At 50.6% G+C, this 24,261-nt stretch overlaps 1 protein-coding gene across 1 annotated transcript in view; it reads left to right on the plus strand.

The window, feature by feature from the left end:
- Positions 1-24,261, plus strand: part of KIAA0319L (KIAA0319 like) — a 941,156-nt gene that overhangs the window by 800,860 nt on the left and 116,035 nt on the right. The window contains exons 16-17 of the mRNA XM_085647985.1: positions 10,124-10,283; positions 12,108-12,250. Coding sequence (XP_085504111.1) covers positions 10,124-10,283; positions 12,108-12,250 — 303 coding nt within the window. The remainder of the gene's footprint in view (positions 1-10,123; positions 10,284-12,107; positions 12,251-24,261) is intronic.

A 24,261-nucleotide genomic window follows, 5' to 3' on the forward strand; every position in this document is an offset into this window, starting at 1 on the left:
TCAGCAAGATGCTGGAGTTAGGGGTTATTGAACCCTCTGAGAGCCCCTGGTCTAGCCCAGTGGTTCTGGTCCCTAAACCTCATCCACAGGGTGGAAAGAGAGAACGGAGGTTCTGTGTGGACTATAGAGGGCTCAACTCTGTCACCAAGACAGATGCTCACCCTATCCCAAGAGCAGATGAATTGATAGACAAATTGGGAGCAGCCACATATCTCAGTACCTTTGACTTAACTGCAGGGTACTGGCAGATTGGCATGGCCCCAGGAGCAAAAGCGAAAACAGCATTCTCCAGACCTGATGGGTATTATCAGTTCACTGTGATGCCCTTTGGGTTAAAGAATGCCCCTGCCACCTTCCAGAGGCTGCTGAACCAAGTCCTGGCTGGGTTGGAGTCCTTTTAGTGCAACTTATCTCGATGATATTGCTGTCTTTAGCTCACCCCTGGCAGGATCACCTGATCCACCTTGGGAAGGCTTTAGCCACCCTGCAAACTGCAGGCCTAACTATCAAGGCATCCAAATGCCAGATAGGGCAGGGCACTCTGATGTTCTTAGGCCATCTTGTTGGTGGAGGCCAGGTACAACCCTTGCAGTCCAAGATCCAGGCCATCCTGGACTGGGCAGCTCCAACAACCCAGACTCAAGTCAGGGCATTCCTTGGCTTGACTGGGTACTAGGTTTGTGAAGAGATTTGGGTCCATTGTGACTCCCCTCACAGAACTTACCTCCAAGAAGATGCCCAAGAAGGTTAACTGGACAGTTAGTTGCCAAAAGGCTTTTGAAAACCCTGAAAGAAGCAATGTGTTCAGCACCAATTCTAAAAGCTCCAGATTATGCCAAGCAGTTCATAGTGCAGACTGATGCCTCTGAGCTAGGGATAGGAGCGGTCCTATCCCAGACCAATGATGAAGGCCATGACCAACCTGTTGCTTTTATAAGCAGGAGGCTTCTCCCCAGAGAGTAGCGTTGGAGTGCCATTGAGAGGGAGGCCTCTGCTGTTGTTTGGTCCCTGAAGAAGTTGAGGCCATACTTGTTTGGTACTCACTTCCTGGTTCAAACTGACCACAGACCTCTCAGATGGCTAATGCTAATTAAAGGGGAAAATCCAAAACTACTAAGGTGGTCCATCTCCCTACAGGGAATGGACTTTGAAGTGGAACACAGACCAGGGACTGCCAATGCAGATGGACTTTCCAGGTTCTTCCACTTAGACAATGAAGACTCCATAGGGCAAGGTTAGTCTCATCACCTTTCGTTTGGGGGTTGTGTGAGAATGTGCCATCTTTCTTGCATGGTATGCCCCCACCTTTTGCTGATGTACTTTGACTGATTGTGCCATGGGCTCCTGCCAATCAGGTACCCAGGGCCTATCTTCCTTCCCTAAAACCGCATGAAGCCTAAACCCAATTGGCATCTCTAGCCACCTGTCAGCCCCTGGTAAATGGTATCCTAGGTACCCAGGGCCTTGTGACCAGAGAAGGCCCCTAAGGGCTGCAGAACGTATTGTGCCACCCTTAGAGGCCCTGTACCCTGACACACCCACACACTGCCTTTTGCAGGCTGAGTGTCTTGGTGCTGAACAAAACAGAGAGTCGACATGGCACACATCCCTGTGTGCCATGCCCACAACACACACTGCCCTGGCATAACTCAGTCACTCCTCTAGCTGGGTGCCCTATGCCAGTGGTGTGGATACAGGTGCATGAGCCCTGTGCCCCTACAGTACCCAGGTCCACTCCTGGGCATTGTAAGTGCAGTGCTGCCATTAAGAGTATATGGTGCTGGGAGGTTGTCAACACGAACTCCACAGCACCATGATGGCTACACTGAAGACTGAGAAGTTTGGTATCAAACTTCTCAGCACATTAAACCAGCACTGATGCCAGTGTGGGATTTAATGTAAGATGCATGACAGAGGGCAACTTAGAGTTGCCCCCTGAACCTAACCTACAATCCACGTCCTGTCTGAGGGGCTGCCACACAGCAGACATGTTGCTGGACCCCTGGGTAGAGAGCCATCCGCTCTCCTGGGCCTGCAACAATGCACATCCTGGGTGATGTGCTAGGTCTCCTTTCCCAGGATGGGCAAGAGAAGCTTCAAAGCCATGCCGCCTTTGTGAGCTTCCCCAGGCCACTTGCTGTACTCAGCAACTGGCCCCCACCGGTTCTGACCACCACTCTGGTGGGAAGAATGGCGGGAAACCCCAAGGGAGGAAAGGGGGTGTGCCAGCCTCTGCCAACCCCACCCCTCAGGTGGGGGAGGCGAGGTGAAGCACATCTCCGGGCTCTCGCCATCTTGAAGATGGGGAGCCCTGCCCAGTCAGGACTAGGCTACTGTCCCCCTCCCACAGGAGAGTGGCAGGATAGGGGGTGTACCCAACCCAGGGAAGGGACCCATTTACCGACCTGTAACGCCCCTTAGGGGCACCCTGAACCTTCCTTTCTTAGATCCTGATTCCGAAACAAGCAAGAAGAACAAGAAGAAAGAAGACCTGGCATGCAGCTGCTAACAAGAGGACGACAGCAACTGACTTGGCCCCAGCCCTACAGGCCTGTCGACCCTCGAACCTGCTCCTGCTAAACCCCGGTGTCTCCAGTGGTCACCAACCTCAAAAACCCCTGAGGACCTGACTGCCTTGTGACTCTAAAACAACTGGGACTCCGGCGACTCCTGCACACTCTGCACCCGCCAAGCCTGGCCTGTGCCGGAGTGGACAAAGTCCACGAGGACGTCCCCCAGGCGACTGTGACCCCGAATCCAGCACCCAAGGACCCTCCTCGACGCTCCTGCCGACGCCTGCAGCCTCAACACCAGAGATCCCCCCCCCCCCAACTGCGACCAGCTGAGGGTAAGATTCCCAGACGCGAAAAGACACCCCTGCACCCGGCGGCCCCCTGTGCCCAGCTCCTGGGTGCCTATCTAATCTTCAGCTCCCTAACTTACCTCTCGAAGTGGTGGTCGCACCTGAAGAATCTTCGTCCCCAAGCTTTTAGCCTTTGTTCGTCATTGAGCTTCTCCATTGAGCGCCCGACGGCTCAAAAGCACCCTGCACTCAGCCACCGAGGGCCCCTGGTAGTGCAACATCTATCCTAATCTTCTTCCCCACTTACCCTGAGTAAGTGACCAGGAGCCCAGCTCCCACAGCCGCGTGGCCTGCTTGCCAGCAGCCACCAACCAAAGGCCCCCTGCCCGTCATAGGATAACATTGGCCCTAACTCTCTCTGCACCCGGCTGCCCCTGTGCCGCTGAAGGTGTAACAACTGTACCTACCTGACCCTGGGAGACCCCTGAGTCTATGCCCAGAACCTTAACTCTGCCAGTCGAGTACTTACCCAAAAGCCGATAACTCACTTTTCTTCCATAGGGTAACATTGACTGGTTTCACTTGGAAATTCTTCTAAGTGTCGAGTTTTGAAACTTTAAAATATTCACTAAAAATCAGCCGATCAACGAAAACGTAATTACTCACCTGCTATCAGGAGAGATCCCAGTGCTGGATCTTGGTACCCAGCACTGACCCTGAAAAGTAATTAAAACCGTACTTACCTATAACTTGATTTTCCGCCATAGGATAACATTGCCTGGTTTTTGCCAGAAATTCTTTGAAGTGTCGATTTTTCAAACTTATATTCCTTAAAAATCGACTGTGTAACAAAAACGATTTCTTTCAACTGTTTACAGGAAATGCACCAGGGTTGAATCCAGGATCCAACCCGGAGTAAGAAAATCATTCATAAAGTAACTAAAATTGCATTTACTTAAAAAGTCCCATTGAGCTCAATGTTATGATTGTGTTTGAATTGTGTTGCCAATTGCACCAACTGTAACTATTGCATTCAAAAGTCTATTGCCTATTGAAAGTATTTACCTAAAGTATCTCATTCTGAGAAAATATATTTTGATACCTATTGTTGGTACTAAAATAAAACAACTATATATTTTTATATACAAACCATTGGCCTAGAGTTCAGTTCTTCAGTGTGTGAGACCATTTGCTGACTGTCTACAAAAAATGCTTTACACTCTCCTCTGATACTACCTTACTGCTCGACCAAGCTACCACTTTAGAGAGTAAGGTTATATCTTACTTTAGCCTCTGCCAAACCTCTGGGGTCTGTGGACTCTGTGCACACTGTACCTATTTGGAAACAGTATATACAGAGCCACTTTCTTACTCCTTGGTGCTGTTGGCTGTTGGTCTGGCCCATTTTTGACTTGTGGTTTTGGCTGTTGGTAAAGCTGTGTGGGCCCCTTAGATTAGGCCTTCTGTGTTTCTTTATTGGTTGATTGGCAAGCCGTCTGCGGTTTTCTCCGCAGGTCTTTCTGTTTGTCCTCTGTTGCAGAAACTTTTTCCTAAGAGATGTTCCCATGTTCTTGGGACGTAACGTACCCTATGTGGGGTAATGGTAGCTATTACATAGCTCTATCATGTGCTGGGGAGGTGTGGTCGCACTTCGGGCTTCTGCACTCCGTGGCGTTGCAGTATGTCGCAGGTGCGATCTTCTTGCTGATTGGTTTGAAGCAGCTTGCGTTGCGCTCCGGTCCGTCCTTCTCCTGGGTCGCTATGTCGCTAGCCCAGTCTGCTGCTGTCTGCGGCATTGTATTATAGCAGTTCCGCACTACTGTCTGGTTTCGGCTTGGTTCTCTGCTAGTGTCCGGGGGGACTGGATTTCCTTGGTTTTTGTGTTCTGATGGACGGGTTGGTCCGTCCTCAGTCTTCCTCTCTTCTTTTCTGCCTGGTTCCACTTCTTTCGTGGGTCAATGTGTGTTTTTCTGGACCGGCCCCTCCCTTGGGGTGTGTCCTGGCCCTTTCTGGCCTCTGCCTTCAGCTGGCATCTGGCTTGTCCTGGGTGCCCCGTTCCGTGGTGTTGCCTGCTGCTGGCTGCGTATGCCCGTGCGGGCCTGCTTGTTCTAACCCGCCGTTGTGGCCTTTGATGTATTCCGTTGTGCTCTGCCTCTGGTTCCGCTGGGGCTCTACGCAACTGTGCCTTTTCTTTTCCGTCTGAGCTTTGGCGGTGGGGCTGTTACTGCCTGATCCGCTGCTTGTGGCTGAGGCGTGTTCCGTTTTTTCCGTCATTGTGTATGTGTTTCTTACGGTGGGCCCTGCCTCCGGTTTTACCTCTTCTTCCTGGAGGTTGAGGTGGTCCTTGTGTTCCTTGGGGCTTTCGGGCACTGTCCGCCCCTGCGGGGTGTTGGGCATTTCTTCTTTGGTTGGGCTTTGGATATCCTGGCCTTTCCCTTCTTGTCCCTGTGACCTGTCCCCTGCTGGGACCCTGTGTCTCTCCTGGTGGGGAGGCTCTCTCGCAGGCCCTCCTCCTCCCTTCTGCGTATGGCTAGAGTATCTAGTCTACGTTAAGGAATCTGCGGCTAGTAGTCTCTATCAGATGTACAAGTTACTTACCTTCGGTAACGATGTATCTGGTAGAGACCATTCTAGCCGCAGATTCCTTCACGACCCGCCCTTCCTCCCCGTTCTGCGAGGACCCTCTGCTGGGTTTTTGCAGTTGTCTCCCTCTGGGTGGCTTGTCTTCTGTAGGTGTCCTCTTTGTTTTCTTCTGGTCGGGCATCCCTCCAGCTGGTTTCTTTCCAGCGTGGGGGCCTACTTCTGCTCTTTCCCTCTGTTGTTAGATTTTCTGACCCCCACCGGGCTTCTTCGTTGGGGGTTCTTTTACCTGTCCTTTGACCTCCTACTCCTTTCAGGGGTTATGGCCCTCCTCGGCAGTGTGGTCTGCGGATCGCTTGCCTGCCCTTTGTCCTCCTACTCCTTTCAGGATGTAAGGCCATCCTTCGCGGTGTAGTCTGGTGATGGGTTACTGTTGCTCCTCTGTTCCGGGCTTATGGCCCTTCCCCTTGTGGTTGTGCTTCGCAGACTCTCTCTCTCTCTCTCTCTTTCTGTCACGCCGCTTTCACATGCTTGTGCCTCCAGGATGGCTCTCACCTTGGTTTGCGAGGTGGTTCCAAGGAGTGGTGCTTTGTGCTTTTCTTGCGATGGCTTCGCTGCTCTGGCCTTCTGGTGCTTTACTGCCACCTGCTGCTTCTGCCTTGGCTTGCACGGTTGTTCCTCAGAGTGGTGCTCTGTTCTTTTCCTGCTCTGTCCTGCTGTTGTCGCCTTTTGGTGCCTTGGTGCCACCTGGTGATGTTTCTTACCTTTTGTCTCTCTCTATTTTTGTTTCTCTGGTTTTTTCGCACACTGTTCCCATGCTCTCCTCAGTTTTGTTGTGATGGCTCCACGTTGTGGCGCGGAAAAGTTCTCCGAAGCAAACTGACGTCAGTGCACCGGGGTGGGACTTCTGTGACCTCGCTGACGTCACGCACGCGGAAGACGTCGGGACAGAGTCGCATGATACCGCCCCCCCCCCAGCACGCAGAGATGCTGGGCAAGAAAGTTTTCCAGGTCCAGTCTCATGCCTGGGGATAATTCTACGTAAAGGAATCTGTGGCTAGAATCGTCTATACCAGATACATCGTTATCAAAGGTAAGTAACTTGTACATCTCAACCACATCAGCTATGTCCAGTTTTTCCCATGGTGGTGCAAAATAGAAAATCTTTTTAAAAGAGCTCCTTTCCAAGGCAATCAATTGCAAGAATAGTGATAAAAACCCATTATTGTGAGTTGGGCTGCGCAGAAGAATCACCTCCATGTGCAAGGAACATGGTCTCACAAAAAAAGGATATGACATCAACGTGTTAGACATGTGAGTGGTCTTTCTGACTATCAGGCCATTCCCCCCCAGCAGACTAGAGAAATTCGTAGCTCGTTTGGAATGGCAGTATGACAAGAGTTTATTATTTTTACTAGCAGAAAAGAACAAGGTACAGACTTCTCTCTCTTAAAGCTCAAACAATATGGAAACATCTCCTATCCAAAGAACTTCAGATCATAGTAGTTAATCTTCCAAGGAGTGAAAATGCAGAAGTGAAGTCATTCAGCAGAACTTTTCAGAAAATTGCAAATGGGGCTCTAAACAATTAAGTGCTGCTGGAACAATTCTGCGAATGTGGCTTTACTGAAGAGGACCTTTTAGGAAGACACGGAAAACAAACAAAAAACAGACTTTGCCTGTAAGTATTACTTACCAGGAACACAAGGTAATACCCTTTTGATTTGAATGATCATGGAAGTATACTTTTCTTCCTTTGTCCAGATCGGTGGACATCCAAATCTATTATGATTCTCCTAGACCTAGAGTGACCACAACAACGGTAGCTCATAGACCTACTTCCCATGTTGGAGAGACAAGACAAAAGGCTGCTGTGCATTTCAGCCACCCATTGTGGAACTTACCAGCTTGGTTCCTGACCCCCTACACCATACTCACTTAAACATCCATCAAAAGTATGTGGACAAACTGAAGGAAGCCAAGTGTTGGTCTACTGGGGCTTCATATTCAGTCAAGTAGAATAGATTTGTATTTGGTGAATACAGAAGAACATCGACCAAGCCAAGTGTGAATCAGAAGCTATACTCCCTTGTCTTCATTCACAAAAATCCTTTATCTCCAGCAGAAAGATATTTCTGATAAATACTTTTACTTGCAGATTCCTCACCTGTACAACATCCCCAGGCATCAGACTGGATTCAAAAATTCCAAAGGCTTCACGTCGCCAGTAGAGGGTTGCTGGCTTTGTGTGGATGCACAAAATGGTGTCAGGTGATGCCATCATAGCCAGATTTGAAGGCTTGGAATGCCATAACTTCAGACCAGTAGAGCCTTTAAATTGTGGAAAAGGGTTACACCCTTCCATTCCTTCAGGCTCCTTTAGTCTCACTCCATCTTCCACTCCCCTCTTGACCCTTAGGAAATTCTGCAGGAGGAGGTGGCAGCACTTCCGTTAAAAGGAGCAGTGGAGTTTATATGCTAGATCAGGAGAAAGGAACAAGGATGTTATATGTGTTAGGCTGGCGCTCTACTCCTCCAACCCCAATTATTGTGCCCCAATGGTACCTTAATTTAGTATTGACTTTTCTTTCGGGGACACTGTTTGATGGCCTGTACAGTTGTCCCTTAAGGATATTGACCCTTAAAATACAGTTTTTATGGCCATCAGCTCTGCCAGATGAGTGAACGAGTTTCAGACTCTCAGTTCTTGTCCTCCTTTTACCTGTTTCTACCCGAGTAAGTTGGTGTTAAGAACCAGGAATGCTTTCCTACCAAAGGCGGTAACTCCATTCCTTCTGCGTCTGTTCATCACTCTCTTAACTTCCTACCCCTTCCCTCTCTTCATCCCATTGAGGAGGAAGAGCGCTTACATTGTTTGGATCCCAGGCAGGCAGGTAAATACTCTATAGATTGCGCCAATTACATGAGACAGGATGATCAGCTCTTCGCTGGCTACTGTAGTTCGAAAAAAAGGAAAGCATCGTAGAATAGAACGCTCTCAAGATCCATCATTCTCTGGCTCAAGACCTTCTATGCTTTGGCCAAGAATGACCCTGCTGAAGGAATCTGGTCCCAATCCACCAGGGCAAAGTACACCACTTCTTCCCTTGCCAGAGGCATTCCCATAGCAAAGATGTGCAAGGTGGTGACGTGGGCATCACTGCACAGTTTTTCCCAGCATGACTGGCTGGGTTCAGAAATGTTTATGGACCACTTTGCCCAGTAAGCTCTGTAGGATTTCCTATTCGAACTATCGATCAGTCCTCCTCCTTTGGCATGGCATTGCTTTGTAAACTGTTCTACAAGCAAGGAATCTGCAGGTAGACGTATCAATTTGAAGAAAAACTTACTTACCCGTGGTAACAAAGTTTCTGGCGGATACTCTTGTCCTCCTGCAGATTTCTCATCAACTCGTCCGCCTCCCCGTTTGATGGATGCGCTATAGGTAAAGTTAATAAGGTTCTGTTTTAATTTCCCTCTCGCCTCAAAGGCTTCGGAAACAATTATAGTAAATTTACATCGATGTGCTGGGGTGGACGCTATATAGCTTTGGTAATGCCTCCAGATGTCACTTCCGGCTTCAGATACCTGAGAGTTTTGACATTTTCTGATCCAGTCTGACACCTGAGGACGTTTTACAGGTGAGGAATCTGCTGGTAGATAGATTATCCATGAAGAAGATCTTTAACGCGAGTAAGTAACTTTTTCTTACAAACTCTCAAAGTTATGAAAGTGCTAAAATTTACCTTGATTATACAAAAGACATTTGTAAGACCAAGCCTTTTTTGTGAATTACAAGCCAGTTCGAACTGGTTTACCACTTCATAGCAGTCTATTTCTACATGGATAGTCTCTTGCATCTTACTTCATCGGAAAACAAACATATTCTTAACTGGTAGACTCCATAAACTTTCTATTAGGGGTAGATCTACAGCTACTACTTCATTGAGAATTATCCCCATAGCAGACCTCTGCAAAGCAGCTATGTGGGGTTAAATTCACACATTTACAAGACACTATGTTGAGAAGTTCCCTTTTTTTTCCTCTGCACCTTTGAGGGATAACTGTGCTGCTGTATTTTGTGTTCCATATAAATGATTGTATATATTAGTGGTGTGTGCTTGCTTAAAGGAGCAGTGTCTGTTTCACATCCTTTGTAGCCTGTAGCCTTAAGTCACTTGTCCTTGAAAAAAAGGTTTATGAAGATTCTTTCTTTTCACCATTGGTAAATTAGTGAAATTTTTGACGTACAATTGGCATCCTTTCTTCAAGAAAGTAAATCAAATTTTGGCAACTTAGCCCATACATCAGCAGCCAAAATTACGTTATTCTTTTCAAAAATAATTTTCTACATTTCAAATGATGTATTTTGTGAAATGTGCCCCAGGATTTAATGTTTATGGTTTCAATTGACATTCTTTGTAGGAGAAGTAAAATTAAAAGTAAGTATCTGTTCCTTTGAAACTTTTCCCAGGGGTCCAATTCAGTTATTTGATAGAACATAAAACTGTGCTCTCATTCTACTACACTTAAGCAGCAAAAATGGAGTCTCTTAAGAGTGCAGAGCTTTTTGAGAACATTCCTACTTTTGGTGGCAAACTCACTCAGTTTCTAAATAATGGTTTAAAAAGTACAGGGTCCTGCATACTACATAAACCTTATGATCACTGCCTTGGAAATTATTATAAAAGGATATAGCCTGAGAAAAGCCTTAAAGTGTTTTTGACATGCTGTTCTTAGATCCTAGGAAAGACAATCTTGTGGAGATGGTCCTGGACGTTAATGTCAGCATGCTGACGGAGCGGCAGAAAGGAATGTTCATACGGCAGATTGGTGTTTTACTTGGAGTCCTGGATTCAGACATTATAGTGCAGAAGATCCAACCTTACACGGAGCAGAGGTATGAGTGCTGAATGCATGCAGTGCTTGGCATGGGAAAAAGAATCACTGTAGGAATCCACTGTTCCAGAAGGGGGTGGGAGCAAGAAGCTGTACGAGTCCATTGGTCTCTTAACAGATAATGAATCTCAAAAACCTGCCATGTCACCACTACATTAGTATTAGCAGATCATTATCATTACAGTGGACCTCTTAGCAGGGTTATCATATTGGTAATGGAACACTACCTATACATATTGGCGGTGCAGTTGTAAATTTAGGTAGACCCTACTAACTATTCTCTACAGCAAGCAGATAGTTCATTATTATGTAATTACATCTATTGTGCATTTTTAATACTTAAACATTCACAAATCTAAGAAATCTTTAAATATGATGTGTCGTAAATGAAGTTTGAGAGTAAAATGCAATGGCTAGAGACAGCTCCTTTTTAAAACCTAATAGCAACTGTTCGTATTTTTACTTCTTCCATGAAAAATAAGGACACAGAAAAGCATGCCTGCTGTAATTATCTAACTAAAAGAAGTACTCATAAACAGCAGGAAATGCTCCAGATGCCTCTGTAGTGGGCAGTATTCCCCGATGTCCAGAGTCAAAGAACATCACATGTTGGTTGCAAGTAACAGATGTCACTGTAGACCATTCATATTTCTTCATGATGACGAGCACTTTTGGGAGCTTGACACTGCCTCGGTCACTGTCACCTAGCTTATGTTTTGTTGCTCGTGGCTGTGTCAAAGAAGATATTGCTACTGCTGTAGAGGGGGCTTTGTACATCTGCAGTCAATGTGGCCTGGCAGTATTTTCCTTTTCTATCACTTTATCTTAGGCTCTGTACATAGCACCAGGACTCCGCCCGGACTGTTAAGGCTCTACTGAGTCTTGTCTCTGAATGCTGCTAAGAAAACAGAAGAGCTGCTCACAGCTTACCAACAACATACATGTGTAAAAACATGTGTTGGAGATGAAGTGACATAACTACTACAAATAAGAAACTAAAATTTCAATGACACAACAAGGACTCTGAGCCGTTTTTTATTTAAGGGTAGATACACTCAATACTTCCCATAAGTATACCTAAGTATACCAATACAGTGGTTAAGTAGGTCCAAACCTCAACAAGTGGACTACCCTCTCGGACTATGGGTATTTTGCAACAAGGAGGAAGTGCTGTATTTAATGCACACCGTTGCAATTTAATTCAAAATGGTTCGGGGGACACTACATGCACAGAGATTGACACAATTTAATTTGTGGAAAGGATTGAGTGCATCTACCCTTAAATAAAAAAGGCTCAGATTCTGACGCGTGTTTGGCCCCCTAAATGACTTAATAGCCTGGGACCTTCTCAAGGCTCATTGGAGTACGGTTGTGTTTTACTAATTAATTTTTCTTCTCACTCACAGTCCTTATAGTTCTAGGTACAATTTGGTTATGGGTTAAATCCTGGAAAACAGATTGATTGAGCGAAACACGTGTTGGCTGCTCAGGGGGCTATGGTTTCCTAAGGTAATACTGAAATACTTTGTCTGGTATCTGCTTCAAGCTGTGGGTTTCAAAGCTGAGAAGGGAGCTACATGGTCACTGAGAATACTTGCACATGCTATGGTGTACAGATGCACTAAACCTGTATTAATGGAAATACCAGCTGGCATTTTCACACAGCAGTGCTATGTACTGAAAGCTGATTCTCCCTGAAAGCAAATACGTTGGTCACCCGTGCCCGAAGCACATTGTGGGTTTGGGAATTTGGTAGATGAAGTACATCGGCAAAAGGTAGGGCAGTGAACACTCTAAAACCTCTTTATGGTCTTTTCCTTGGCAGTACCAAGATGATTTTCTTCGTGCAGAACCAGCCGCCCCATCAGATATCCAAAGGGCACGAGGTAGCTTGGATGCTCCGTAACGAATTGCGAAAACAGCAGTCTGACTTTCTCATCTTTCACACTCTGGAAATCCATACAGTCAGTAAGTGGCAGTGCATGAATACAAGGGCTATACAATAAATATGTTTCATGGTGTTGATAAAGTAATGTGTGCAAGTTATCATATTAAAGGTCAGTCATTAGATAACTGGCACCCATGACAGATGATTGCAACTCTCCCATCCTCCTCTTATTAGCATAACATTTATTTCTGCTCAAATCTTTCTTTCTTTCCTAATTTTGACTTGCTCTTTTTTTCTCCTTTTTCTGACTTCATTATATTGTCTATGATCTGTATCTATTTGTCCTTTACAGACAAAATAAAAAAATGTCACCTCTTTTACTTCTCTCTCACATTTCAGTATCCCTATCATTATTTTAAACTTTACACACTGATGTCCCATCTTCTGTGTGTGTTCATCCATCAATTCTATGTCAGGACTGGAGGCGAGGATTATGCCTTCTTCCTTCACTTTATTCCACGGCAGCCTGAAGGTAAACAAAAGACTACATTTCCCATGAACCATAGGGAAAGAGTAGTCAAAAAAGACAACATGGTAACAACCAATGAACAACGAGTATGAACGTCCAATCCACGATGAGAGTGTCCCACATAGTCCTTTGCTAGTGTCCTCTCTTCCTCTTTCTTCGCTGCTCCGCAGCAAGATAAGTACCTTTCAATGCTTTCTCTGTGTAGTGCTTAAGGGGTTCTGGTGATATTTTAATGCTAGCGTTTCTTGTCACAATTGCTTCACGTAGATGCTTTGGTTATTGCCATGATGTTTTGACTGTGCTGTGAGGAATTTTATTTCCTGTGTTGTGGTCGTGCTTCGGCGCTGCTTTCCCTCGCGTTTCGGAGGTTTAATTGTTCGCTAACGCCGCGGGGTCGAGGTTCTCCTCGTCGCTACGCGGCGCATCGCTGGCCTGCTCTGGGTCCTCCCGCCTCTAGCGGGCGCAGGTGGTCGCGGGAGGCGCGTCGCGGGGTTTGATTCTCTTCAGAGAATTCAAACTCCACGTGCGTCATTCCCGAACAGCTCCGGTCTGAGGCATACGCCCGCTTGGGGGTCTGTACCGGCGATCGGCGGTAAAGTTAACCCGCGATCGGCCGTTTTTTCTGGCATTACGCTCTGTTCACCCAAAGAGCAGTTGGTGATCAGGGTCTGTTATTTGGCTCACAGAACGCCTCGTTTGAGGTCTTGTACCTTTCCCTGCCCAGGGATTCATAAAGGGACCCAGCCCAGACCGGTGAGCACCTCTTGGCATAGGGGTGTGGTGTTTCCATCTACTTTTGTTGCCAGCATTGGTCCCTGGGGGCTTGTTCCCTGTAATCGCGGCTATTCAGCTGCGCCTCTGAGTTGGCTGACACCCAGCCTCTAGTTCAAGGCCTGTTCACGGGCTGTTAAGTTGCCACTCCGCTATCTTAGCTCATGGAGTACTACGATCAATACCCTGAAGAGGAGGACCCTCTTGCGGAGATGCCCTGGGGGGATGCATTTTATGAGGCGGTGGATTCCTCCATTTACCAGGCAGTGGGTCAAGTTATTTCTCCCCTGGAATACAGGCTGTCGCGCCAGATAAATGAGGCTTTTTCTCGCCTGGAACACCGCATGGGTTCCCAAGCTGCCCTACCTTCTCCCTCGGTCCCCCTTCCCACAGGTTCCCCTCCGAGTAAGCGCCCTCGGGTGCCTGGAGTGGATTGTGACGCTTTCGAGCGGTTGCAACAAGCTTTTATCGACACTCAGACAGTACAGCCAAGGGTCGTTCCCCCCCACCCCACCTCCTCCTGCCCCTAGGGATATGGATCAGGGCGTGTCTGGTGATCCAGACTCCGATCCCGGCCCTTCCAGGCCGTGGCTTCCCTCTCTCCCTACTGTTCCCCCCTCGATTACCTCGGACATGTTGGATCCGAATGAAATTGTTCATCCCCGCTCTTCGGAGTGGGTCCCCGGGGACAAGGTGGCGGCTTATGTGGCGGAGCACATCCGTCGACCCTTAGAGAAGGAGGCCCGTAATTGCTTGCGGGCGGAGTGCCCTCGGCCCTCGCTGGAGGGTAAGGTAGCTCTCACCCCCGAGATTGACTCCAGGATGTTCACCTTTTTACAAAAATTCATTCGAGATCCCAAAAAAGGATTGATAGGTCCTGGAGGGCCTGCCAGGACAAGCTCCTGGACGCCTTAGGGCCGGCCACCAAGATTTTGGATATGGCGGAAGAGGCCAAGGAGTCAGGCTCTGTTATTTCCCCGGAAAACCTCTCCAACTGGGCTCAAAGAGTGATCTTATTCCTGGGCAATGCCAATTGCGCTCTTTCAACCGAGCGCCGCAGGTCCCTGCTCATTAAGATAGATCCCAAATTAGGAGACCTAGCGGATTCCGAGGCTGGCGCCGTGGCTCAGGGTGACCTGTTTGGCGAGCCTTTTGTGAAGGAACTGGGCAAGTTCGTGAATACCTTCACATCTCTCGACAGGGCACAATCCACCATCAAGAAGGTTTTCCCCTGTGTTTTTCGCGGGGCCGGTCGAGGCAGGGGCCGCTCGAGGTCACCAGCAGGGTAACCAGAAAGGCTCAGGTCAGTCGCGATTTGGGAACTCCTACCCTACCAGAGGCCGCAGAGGCAAAGGAAGAGGATTCCGCGGTGGCTCCGCCGCCTCCAACTCCGGTGAGTCTTCTAATTTTTTCCCCATCGCAGATAGGGGGACGGTTGCAAAGTTGTTTTCAGGCTTGGTTGTCCCTAACACACAATGCTTGGGTTCTCCAAACAGTGAGGGGGTTCCATATAGAATTCACAGGGTCCCCGGTTCAGCGGTCAAGTCCCCGTCCCATTCAGTTTTCGGCTCCAGACGTCGCCCTAGTGGACGAGGAGGTCGCATCCCTCCTTCACAAGGGCGCCGTTCTTCCCGCCACCCGCCATTCCGGGTTTTTTTTTAGCAATATCTTCTTAGTGGACAAAGCAGACGGTGGCAAGAGGCCCGTCATCAATTTAAGCGAGTTCAACGAATGGCTGGTTTATCGCCATTTCAAAATGGAGGGGATTCACTTCCTGAGAGATGTTTTACGACCCTGCGAGTATATGGTTCGCCTGGATCTCAAGGACGCCTACCTGGTGATCCCGATCTTTCCTCCACACAGGCGGTTTCTCCAGTTCTCCTGGCGCGACCGGATTTACGAGTTCGCTTCCCTCCCGTTTGGCCTCTCGTCGGCGCCGTGGTGCTTCACCAAGGTTCTCAAACCGGTGGTGGAATTTTTGAGGGCAAGAGGGGTCAGAATGATCGTCTACTTGGACGACCTCCTTTTGATGGCCTCTTGCCCGCGTCAACTGGAAGTCCAACTCCGGCTGACGGTGAACCTCCTTCAAGGTATCGGGTTTCTTATCAACCAGACCAAGTCTCTCTTACATCCGACCCAATCGCTTACCTTTCTGGGGTTCGTGATCGACTCTCCCTCCTCCACTCTCAGCCTTCCGGCCAAAAAGATCTCCAAGATCAGACACGAGTTGCGTCGTGTCCTGACCAGGTAGAGAACCTCCCTCCGTCAGCTCGCCCGTGTGGTCGGTCTCCTGTCAGCCTCCATTCAGGCCATATTTCCGGGCCCGCTTCATTACCGGGCTTTGCAGCGCCTCAAGGCTTACTTTCTAAGGAAAGGTTTCCCTTATTCGCACACGGTGACTCTCACCCCAGAGGTGAATGCCGAGATCCAGTGGTGGCTGGATCATATGGAGGCCTGGAACGGCCGAGCGATTTTTGGTTCCGCCCCGGATTTGATAATCGAATCAGATGCCAGCCGGTTGGGCTGGGGTGCGCGCTGCGGGGAGTTAACCACAGGGGGCTTGTGGTCTCCAGACGATCAGAAATTACACATAAATTGTCTGGAACTTTTGGCAGGTTCGTTTGCCGTACGGTGCTGGACGAAAGACATGGTGCGGTCGTGTGTTCTGCTGAAAATGGACAACATTTCCACGGTCCGCTACGTGAACCATCTGGGGGGCACCAGATCCAAAGCTCTCTCGGACCTAGCGGCCAGTTTTTGGCAGTATTGTCTGGACAGCCAGATCTCCGTCACGGCAGAGTATCTCCCCGGTCGGGACAATGTAGAGGCGGACTTCCAATCTCGCCATTTCCGAGACTCCAGCATGTGGAGGTTGGACGCGAACATTTTGTGGCCCTGAACGAACTGTGGGGTCCGTTTTCAGCGGATCTGTTTGCGTCCAGACTGGACCACCAGATGCCTCAGTTTTTCAGTTGGAGACCGGATCCGCTGGCGGCGGCCACGGACGCATTCCTGCAGGATTGGAGCATGGAGCGGGGGTATGCGTTTCCTCCCTTCGCAATGATCACGCGCTCTTCGGCGCAAGTTTGCAGGCAGAAGGCAGACCTGGTGATGGTCACTTTCCTGTGGAGGTCGCAAGTGTGGTTTCCAGTTCTTCTGGAACTTCCCTGGGATTTTCCAATCCTACTCCCCCACTTTCCCACTCTTCTCACGAATACCGACGGGGGTCTTCACCCGCTAGTGTCAGCAGGGTCACTGTTTCTCATGGTGTGGCGGATTTCCGGGGTAGATGGGAAGCCCCAGGACTTTCGCGAGCGGCTGAGAGCCTCATCTCAAGGGCCTGGGCGGACAGCACAGTTAAACGATACAAGTCCGCATGGAACAGATGGGTCAGTTGGTGTGTGCGACGGGGTTAAGATCCCTTGGGCGCAGACGTGGTTCAGGTGGTGAATTTCTTGGCCCATCTGGCCTCTGAGGGTTTGGCCTACCGGTCCATAAATACCTTTAGGTCGGCTATTTCGTCGGGCCACACCCCGATTAATGGTAAGCCTATAGGAGAACACCCCTTGGTGTGCAGGTTGCTCCGTGGAGTGAGGCTCTCGTTACCTCCAGAACCTCGTTACTCCGCTTTGTGGGACGTGAATCTGGTCCTTAATCTTTTTCTCTCTTGGCAGCCTAACCGGTTTCTTTCTCGGAAGGAGCTTTCAGCAAAACTGGCAATGCTCCTTTGCTTGATCTCTTGCAGGAGAGTTTCCGATGGGCGAGCCCTGGATATTTCTGGAAGGATGTTCACCCCTGACGGGGTAACCTTCACCCTTTTACGGCGTACGATGTGCCATACTAGGGTAATCTCGTACCCGGCGTTCCCGGACTCGCCAAAGTTATGTGTGGTTCAGTGCCTAAAAGCATATGAAGAGATGACGGAAGAATTCCGTCCCCCGGAAGAACACCAATTGCTCATTGCACTCTGGAAACCCTTTAAAGCGGTTTCCTCACCCACCATTGCCAGGTGGGTCCGGTGGGTGATGCAGGAGGCTGGGATAAGCCTTCGGGACTTTGGAGCACACTCTGCTCGTGGTGCAATGGCGTCGAAGGTGTTTGGCCTGGGTGCTCGCCTTGAGGATATCCTCAATGCTGCAGATTGGTCCTCGGACTCTACGTTTAAGAGGTTCTATTTCAAACCAGTTCTGAATATGGCTCAGCTGGTTGTGGGCAAGCTTTGAACAAGCATAATCCTCGCCTCCAGTCCTGACGTAGAATTAAAAATTTCCTAGCTAACGTAACGGAAAGTTTCAATTCTATTAAGGACTCGGAGGCGAGGATTATCCCGCCCGTCACTCCTGGAGGAGACCCCTCCCCGTATGACAGTAAGTAGATGTTTGTCCAGTGTTGATGGACAATTTACTGATGTTTTTAACCTGTCTTGCTCCATAACAGGGTTCCTTTGTGTTTCCTGGAGTAATACGTCTCTGTTGTTTGCAGGTTCAGACACTCAAAATGTTTGAGGAGTGCGTGTCAGCTGTCGTCGCGCTCCGAAAGAGGAAGAGAGGACACTAGCAAAGGACTATGTGGGACACTCTCATCGTGGATTGGACGTTCATACTCGTTGTTCATTGGTTGTTTTTTAAATTTTCAAAAACCTTTATTGACTTGTAAAAATAGTACAGGACCGATCATCTACGATCAACATAGTCGTGAGAGGACTCTGCCTGACCGTTGGGCAGTCAGGTTAACGCATACACAGCCATTTAGCCGACATCCTGAAGGACCGGCGGCGTTTCAATAATACAGCATATTCAAACCTCCAATCATGCACAGAGCATCAATAAAGATTGCACCAGTCCCCAGTCTATGACTCCGACAACGGCTATGTATTTGAAGCTGAAAAGTAGTCTCCGATGCCTGCACTCCAGGCTTAAACCAGGAAGTACTAAACTAAACCCTAACCCCAACCACCCACCCCACCCACCATACACTGGCTATCTCCCCACGTCTCCCATCCCCATTCATATTGGGCCGCAGCCTGATAGTCTATGCACAACCATCAGCGACACCCTCCCGCAATCAATCCGCATCCAACCCTACAGTGGACATTCACTCCCCGAATCACCCTGCTTTGACGTCCTGTACCAGTCTGCCAAGCACCCAACCACACTCTCTTCATGCGAGCATCCAACCCAACAATCACTCCAGAGTCTTCCCCAATCACACGCCCCCAGGGTCCTGACCGTGTCCCGCGCCACCCTCGTCCAGTGCGCGCTCATTGAGTCCCTCGCTTTGTGCCTCCCCCTGGCCAACCGTCTCAGTGGCCCTGGAAGTCAAATACGTACTGTACAGCCCCCAAAAGTTCTTGGGGCGACTTTTCGGCGGCAGCAATTCGCTGTACGTCTCCGCCTGTGTGCTGCAGTACAGAATGTCGCTGGCCCAACGCTTCCTAGTGGGAAGCGGCCCCCTCATCCAGCATATCGCCACAACTCTCCTAGCTAGTAATAGCGCTATATCCGTCAGGCGCCGCAGTGCCGGTGGGAGCGGCCTGGAGTACCCCAGCAACGCCAACGATGGGTCGGGTAGTATCTCTGTTCCCAAAATCCGGCTCAGTTCCTGGAATACCTCCGTCCAGAACTTAGCAATTCCCGGACAGTACCAGGCCATATGTATGAAGTCCGCCGCGAGGAAATGGCAACGTTCACACTCCGCTGTTCGGCGGAGCCCGTACCTATGCAATCTCTCCTGGGTGTAATAGACCCGTTGCAAGAACTTAAAGTGCACTAGTCTATGCCGGCCATTCAGCGACACCTTTCTGGTGCTGGCGCAGCAGTATTTCCACATCTCGTCAGAGATGTCCATTTGCAGGTCAACCTGCCAGTCTCGCCTCGCCTTGGTGCACTGGCGCTCCGTGCGCTAGTCCCCCATCTTGGTAAGGGCCGAAACCAATTTGGACTGTGTCACTGTTTTAATGACATAGGTGAGCTCCAGGACTTCCGGGGGTTCCACCATGCCCGGCCCCAACAGGACCAACAGAGCTCTACGGACCCTATGGAATTGTAAACGCTGCAGGAGCGTGGAAGCAGATTGTGCCACGCCGATCTGCTCCCATGTTTTTGCCACCCCATCCAGAAACAGATCCGCCATCCTGACGACACCTAAACGTCCTAACGCCTGCAGCACCCCTTTTTCTCGCAGTGGGGGGAGCCAAACCGCCCACTCCACCAGCATCAGCGGGGAATACAGTAATGCACAGTCTTGGGCTTTCATTAACGCCTGCCAGGCATGATTCGTGGCTTTGAGAGAGTCCAGACTGCCCACACGGCGATCAACCGGCTGGAGGACCGTCGCCGGCAAGGGAAGCGGGTCTGCAAACAGTCGCTCCAAAAGTACGTGAGGAACTGCAGGGTCGGCGTGGATCCACGAGTGCAGGTGAGCCGCCTGTGCTACCCTGTAATATCGTTCCAGATCCGGAGCTCCCAGCCCCCCCATCTCATGGCAGCGTCAACACCTCCCGCCGAATTCGTGGCTGTTTTCCACCCCAAGCCAGCTTGACCAGGGTCTGGGTCAGCTGCTTGAAAAAGACCCTGGACAGCACTATAGGGAGGTTATTGAAGAGGAATAGAAATCTCGGCAAGACCACCATTTTCATGATGGCTATCCTGCCCAGCAGTGACAGAGGAAGCCGATTCCACACCTCCACATCCTCTACTAGATTAGCGTATGCTACTCCGTAGTTTTCCCTGAGGAGAAACTCCGGATCCTTGTGAAGCCGTATCCCCAAGTACCTAACCGAATCCGTCGTCCACTGTAGGGGATATTCCATCTGGAACGGTAGTGTAACCGGGGTCAGCGGAACGCCAACGACTTGCTCCAGTTCACCTTAAGGCCGGACAGGGCCCCGTACCTGACCACCTCCCTCAGCACCGACGAGAGGTTCGCCTCCGGGTCCCTGACGTACAGGAGCGTGTCATCTGCATATGTTGATATACCTATCTTGTAGGTGGGAAAGTTAATGCCCTCGAAACTGTGGTATTCCCGTATCGCGCACGCCAAGGATTCCGCCACTAACGCATATAGGAGGGGGGAAAGGGGGCAGCCCTGCCTGGTACCCCTACCAACTTCGAAGGCCTCCGTAACCTGATCTCCCGGAGCTACGAGCTCCGGCGCCAGCAGCGCAAGACGCATAGCCAAAACCTTGGCGTACAGCTTGGCGTCAACGTTGATCAAGGAGAGAGGTCTATAAGATCCGCACAGATTAGGAGGTTTCCCAGGTTTCAATATAGTGACAAGCAGGGCCTCTCTCATTGAAGCTGGCATGCACCCTTCCTGACCAATATCGTCGAATAGCGTAATCAGATGCGGGAGGAACTTATCCTTGAAGGCCTTATAAAAGGCGACCATCAGTCCGTCAGCCCCCGGGGCGCTGCCGGATCTCATTCCCTCCAAGGCCTCCAGTATCTCATCCCCTTGCACTGGTAACATCAGGAATTCCCTCTGCGAATTGGACAAAAAGGGCATTTTGATATAGCTGAGGTAGTCCTCTATTTCCTCTTCCATCTGAGAGGACTTAGATGTGTAAAGCCCAGCGTAGTACTCTCTGAATTCTTCTATTATCTCTTCCTCACCAATAACCACTGTGCCCGTAGAGGTGACAAGCTCGCCAACGACCAGGGGCCTCCTGGAATTCCGAAGTACCCTCGCCAATAAGGAACCCGGGCGTTCACTCTCCCCATATGTTCGGGCCGTAGCATGCTTGCCCATGTGCTGCACCTCCCTATCCGCCTCCACATTGTATTCAGAGACCAACGCTTGAATCCGAGCTGCGACGTCGGGGTCCGCGGCCACCCTATGTTGCTCTTCTAGCTGCGCTAGTTGCGTCTCCAAAGTCTTCAGCCTCTGCCGTATGGACTTGAGGACGCCAGAGTGCTTGGCCATAGCCATGCCGCGGATGAACGCCTTGAACGAATCCCACAGCGTCTGAAAACTCTGCACAGAACCCAAATTATTTTCGAAGAAAGTGTCAATATCCTCCGCCAATTCGCCCCTGAATACCTCATCCAACAGTGAGTAGGGCGGGAACCGCCATGTGAACGGCGCGATGCGTTTGGCCGGTGTGTCCAATATCAGGAGAAGAGGGGAGTGGTCAGACAGCGTACGCGGTAAGACCACGCACCCCTTAATCGCCGCTTGCAGCGATTGCGAAGCCAGCCAGTAGTCAATTCTAGTGTGCACGTCATGGAACGCAGAGTAGTGTGTATATCCCCCTTTCCCAGGGTGTCCATGTCGCCAGACGTCTACCATATCCAGCCTAGTCAGTTCCGCTTGCATGCGCAATGCGGTCGCCGCCGGACCCCGCAGCGGCCCCGAGGAGCGATCCAAGGTCGGGTCAAATGTGAAATTGAAATCGCCCCCCCACACCATACTGGGGTGAGTGTATCGCCTGCAATGCACGGCCAGAGTGGCATAGAACGCTGGGTTATCATAATTAGGTCCATACACGTTAACGACCACTAGGTCGTGACCGTTCCCGACGCATCTGACAATTAAATAGCGCCCCTCGGGGTCCACTTCCAGTGCCGTCAGAGTCAGATTAGATCGCGGATTCACCCATGTGACCTCCCCTCTGGAATGCGTAGTAAAGCCCGCCGCAACGCTAGTGCCCGCCAATCCCCTCGCAGAGAGCATTTTACTCGTGAGAGGGAGATGCGTTTCTTGCACAAGCGCCAAATCTATGTGATGCCTGCGGAGGTAATTTAGCACCTTCCTCAGTTTGCGAAAATCATTCAACCCTCTAACATTCCAGGTCAACGCTCTCAGAGTCAGGCCGTCGCCGTCAGCATTCGTATCGCTAGAGGCTAACATCGCCGCCATGTCGCGCCATGTAAACAGCAAAGATGTGACCCCCGCAAAGCGCCACCCTGTTGAAGGCACCTGGCAACATAGTCAAGACTTGCATAGACGAAGCAGAAGAGATACCTTTCAGCGTACAGTGTGTACCCCCAACCCCCCACCCAAAACATCCCCCAATGTGCACTACCCCCCACCCACAGCCGACCACCCCCAACCTGGCCAGACAGATCCCCGTCCCTTCCCCCCGTCCCGCCCAACAACAAACACCTGGATCTTTCCCCAAACCGGCCCCCATAGGGACCATGTGAGCCTTCAGCACTGGGGCAGAGGTAACCTGGCCGGGTACAATCACAACCTGTCCACAACCCATAGTTACACAGCGCCCCCGCTTCTCCGCCCCTAAATAGTCGTACTGCACGAGCTGCTCTCTTGTCACCCCCATTAGAGCCAGGCACGTCCCCCATCACCCCTTTACGGGTCCGAGCCCAGCGCCCGGGGGAACCCTCCCAGTGGCCCCGAGAGGCCCAAGCTACAGCCCCCCCCCCCACCTCCCCTAGTCCCAGGCACAGGCCAACCTAGCAAATGTCCATGGCAGGCTCATGTAGGGCCCTCCGACCAATCAAGTTACCTGCAGGTGAGAGACAAAGGCTCCCCCAGGAGTTCCACGCAAGGAAGCCCACCAAGACCACACATGCGCAAGGAATCAGGAAAGTCTCACCAAATATCTGCAGCGTGGTCCTCGCGTGCAGCACCACCGGCCGCAGCTGTTCGTTCAGTACGAGACGTTCGGATCACCTGCCTGAGCCACGAACACCCCCCACCCAGACAGACCACAGACCCAGACCGCGCTGCCACAGGCCAAGCCGGACCACCGGCAACGGACTAGTCCCGCCCCTCCACACACGAGGACTCCGCCAAAGTGTAATTTCGCCCCCGAGGACTGTTCCGCTGTTCCCTAGACCATTCCTTCAGGGATTTCTGCAGCTCCTTCGGCTCCGTGAAGAAATGCGAGCGGCCCGATCTGTTGATCCGAAGCCTCGCCGGTTACAACATTGCATAATCCAGTCCGAGGTCATGCAGTTGTTGTTTGTACGGGGCAAAGTGCTTCCGTTCTTCCTGCACTTTCACCGTGAAGTCAGGGTATAGGGAGATGTCCATTCACTCAAATTGCAGCTTCCCTTTTTCTCTAGCCACCCGCAGGGCTGCATCCCGGTCCCTGTAATTGAGCAGCTTAGCTATTATCGGCCTCTGTGGCGCTCCCGGCCTCGGGCGAGGCCCCAGCGAACGGTGGGCACGCTCCACTACGAACATGGGAGAGAACACCTCCGCCCCAAGCAGGGAATGCAAGAGCTTTTCCACAAAGGGTTCCATCCGTCCAGTGTGTGTCGACTCCGCCACACCAGTTATACGAATGTTTGATCTCCGCGAACGGGCCTCCAAATCCGCCGCCTTGTCCTGGATGACCTGGAGCAGTCTGCTGAAGTGTTTACGGTCTGCATCCCACTCCGTCTGCGCCTCCTCTACGTGTGTGACCCTCCTCTCCGCCATGTCCAGACGCTCCAAGTTCTTGTCCACCCGCTCCGACATGCGGTCCATGCGGTATGTGAGAGCATCCAGCTTGGCATCAATGGCAGTCAAACTGCCCTGCAGGCCCTTTTCCATCGCCGCCAGCATTTCTTTGATGTCCGCACACATTCAATTCTCCGAGGCCGCGCCGTCGGTGGGCGCCTCCGGTACCGCAGCCGTAGACCCCTTCGCCTTACGTGGGTCAAAGGATAGCTTAGGCTGAGTTTTGTCGCCCTTGCCCATGGCGATGCGATAGGCCAACACCTCCACCGTTCCAAAGCTTCTATACGGCCACCGCGTCCCGCGGCCCCGGCGTCGTAGGAATCTGTACAATATGCCGCGCAGCCTCGTGGAGCAGGAGCAGCCCCCACCAGTGGCCGGCTGGGG

Source organism: Triturus cristatus, chromosome 3_2 (assembly GCF_964204655.1).
Source record: "Triturus cristatus chromosome 3_2, aTriCri1.1, whole genome shotgun sequence".
NCBI classification, from domain to species: domain Eukaryota; kingdom Metazoa; phylum Chordata; class Amphibia; order Caudata; family Salamandridae; genus Triturus; species Triturus cristatus.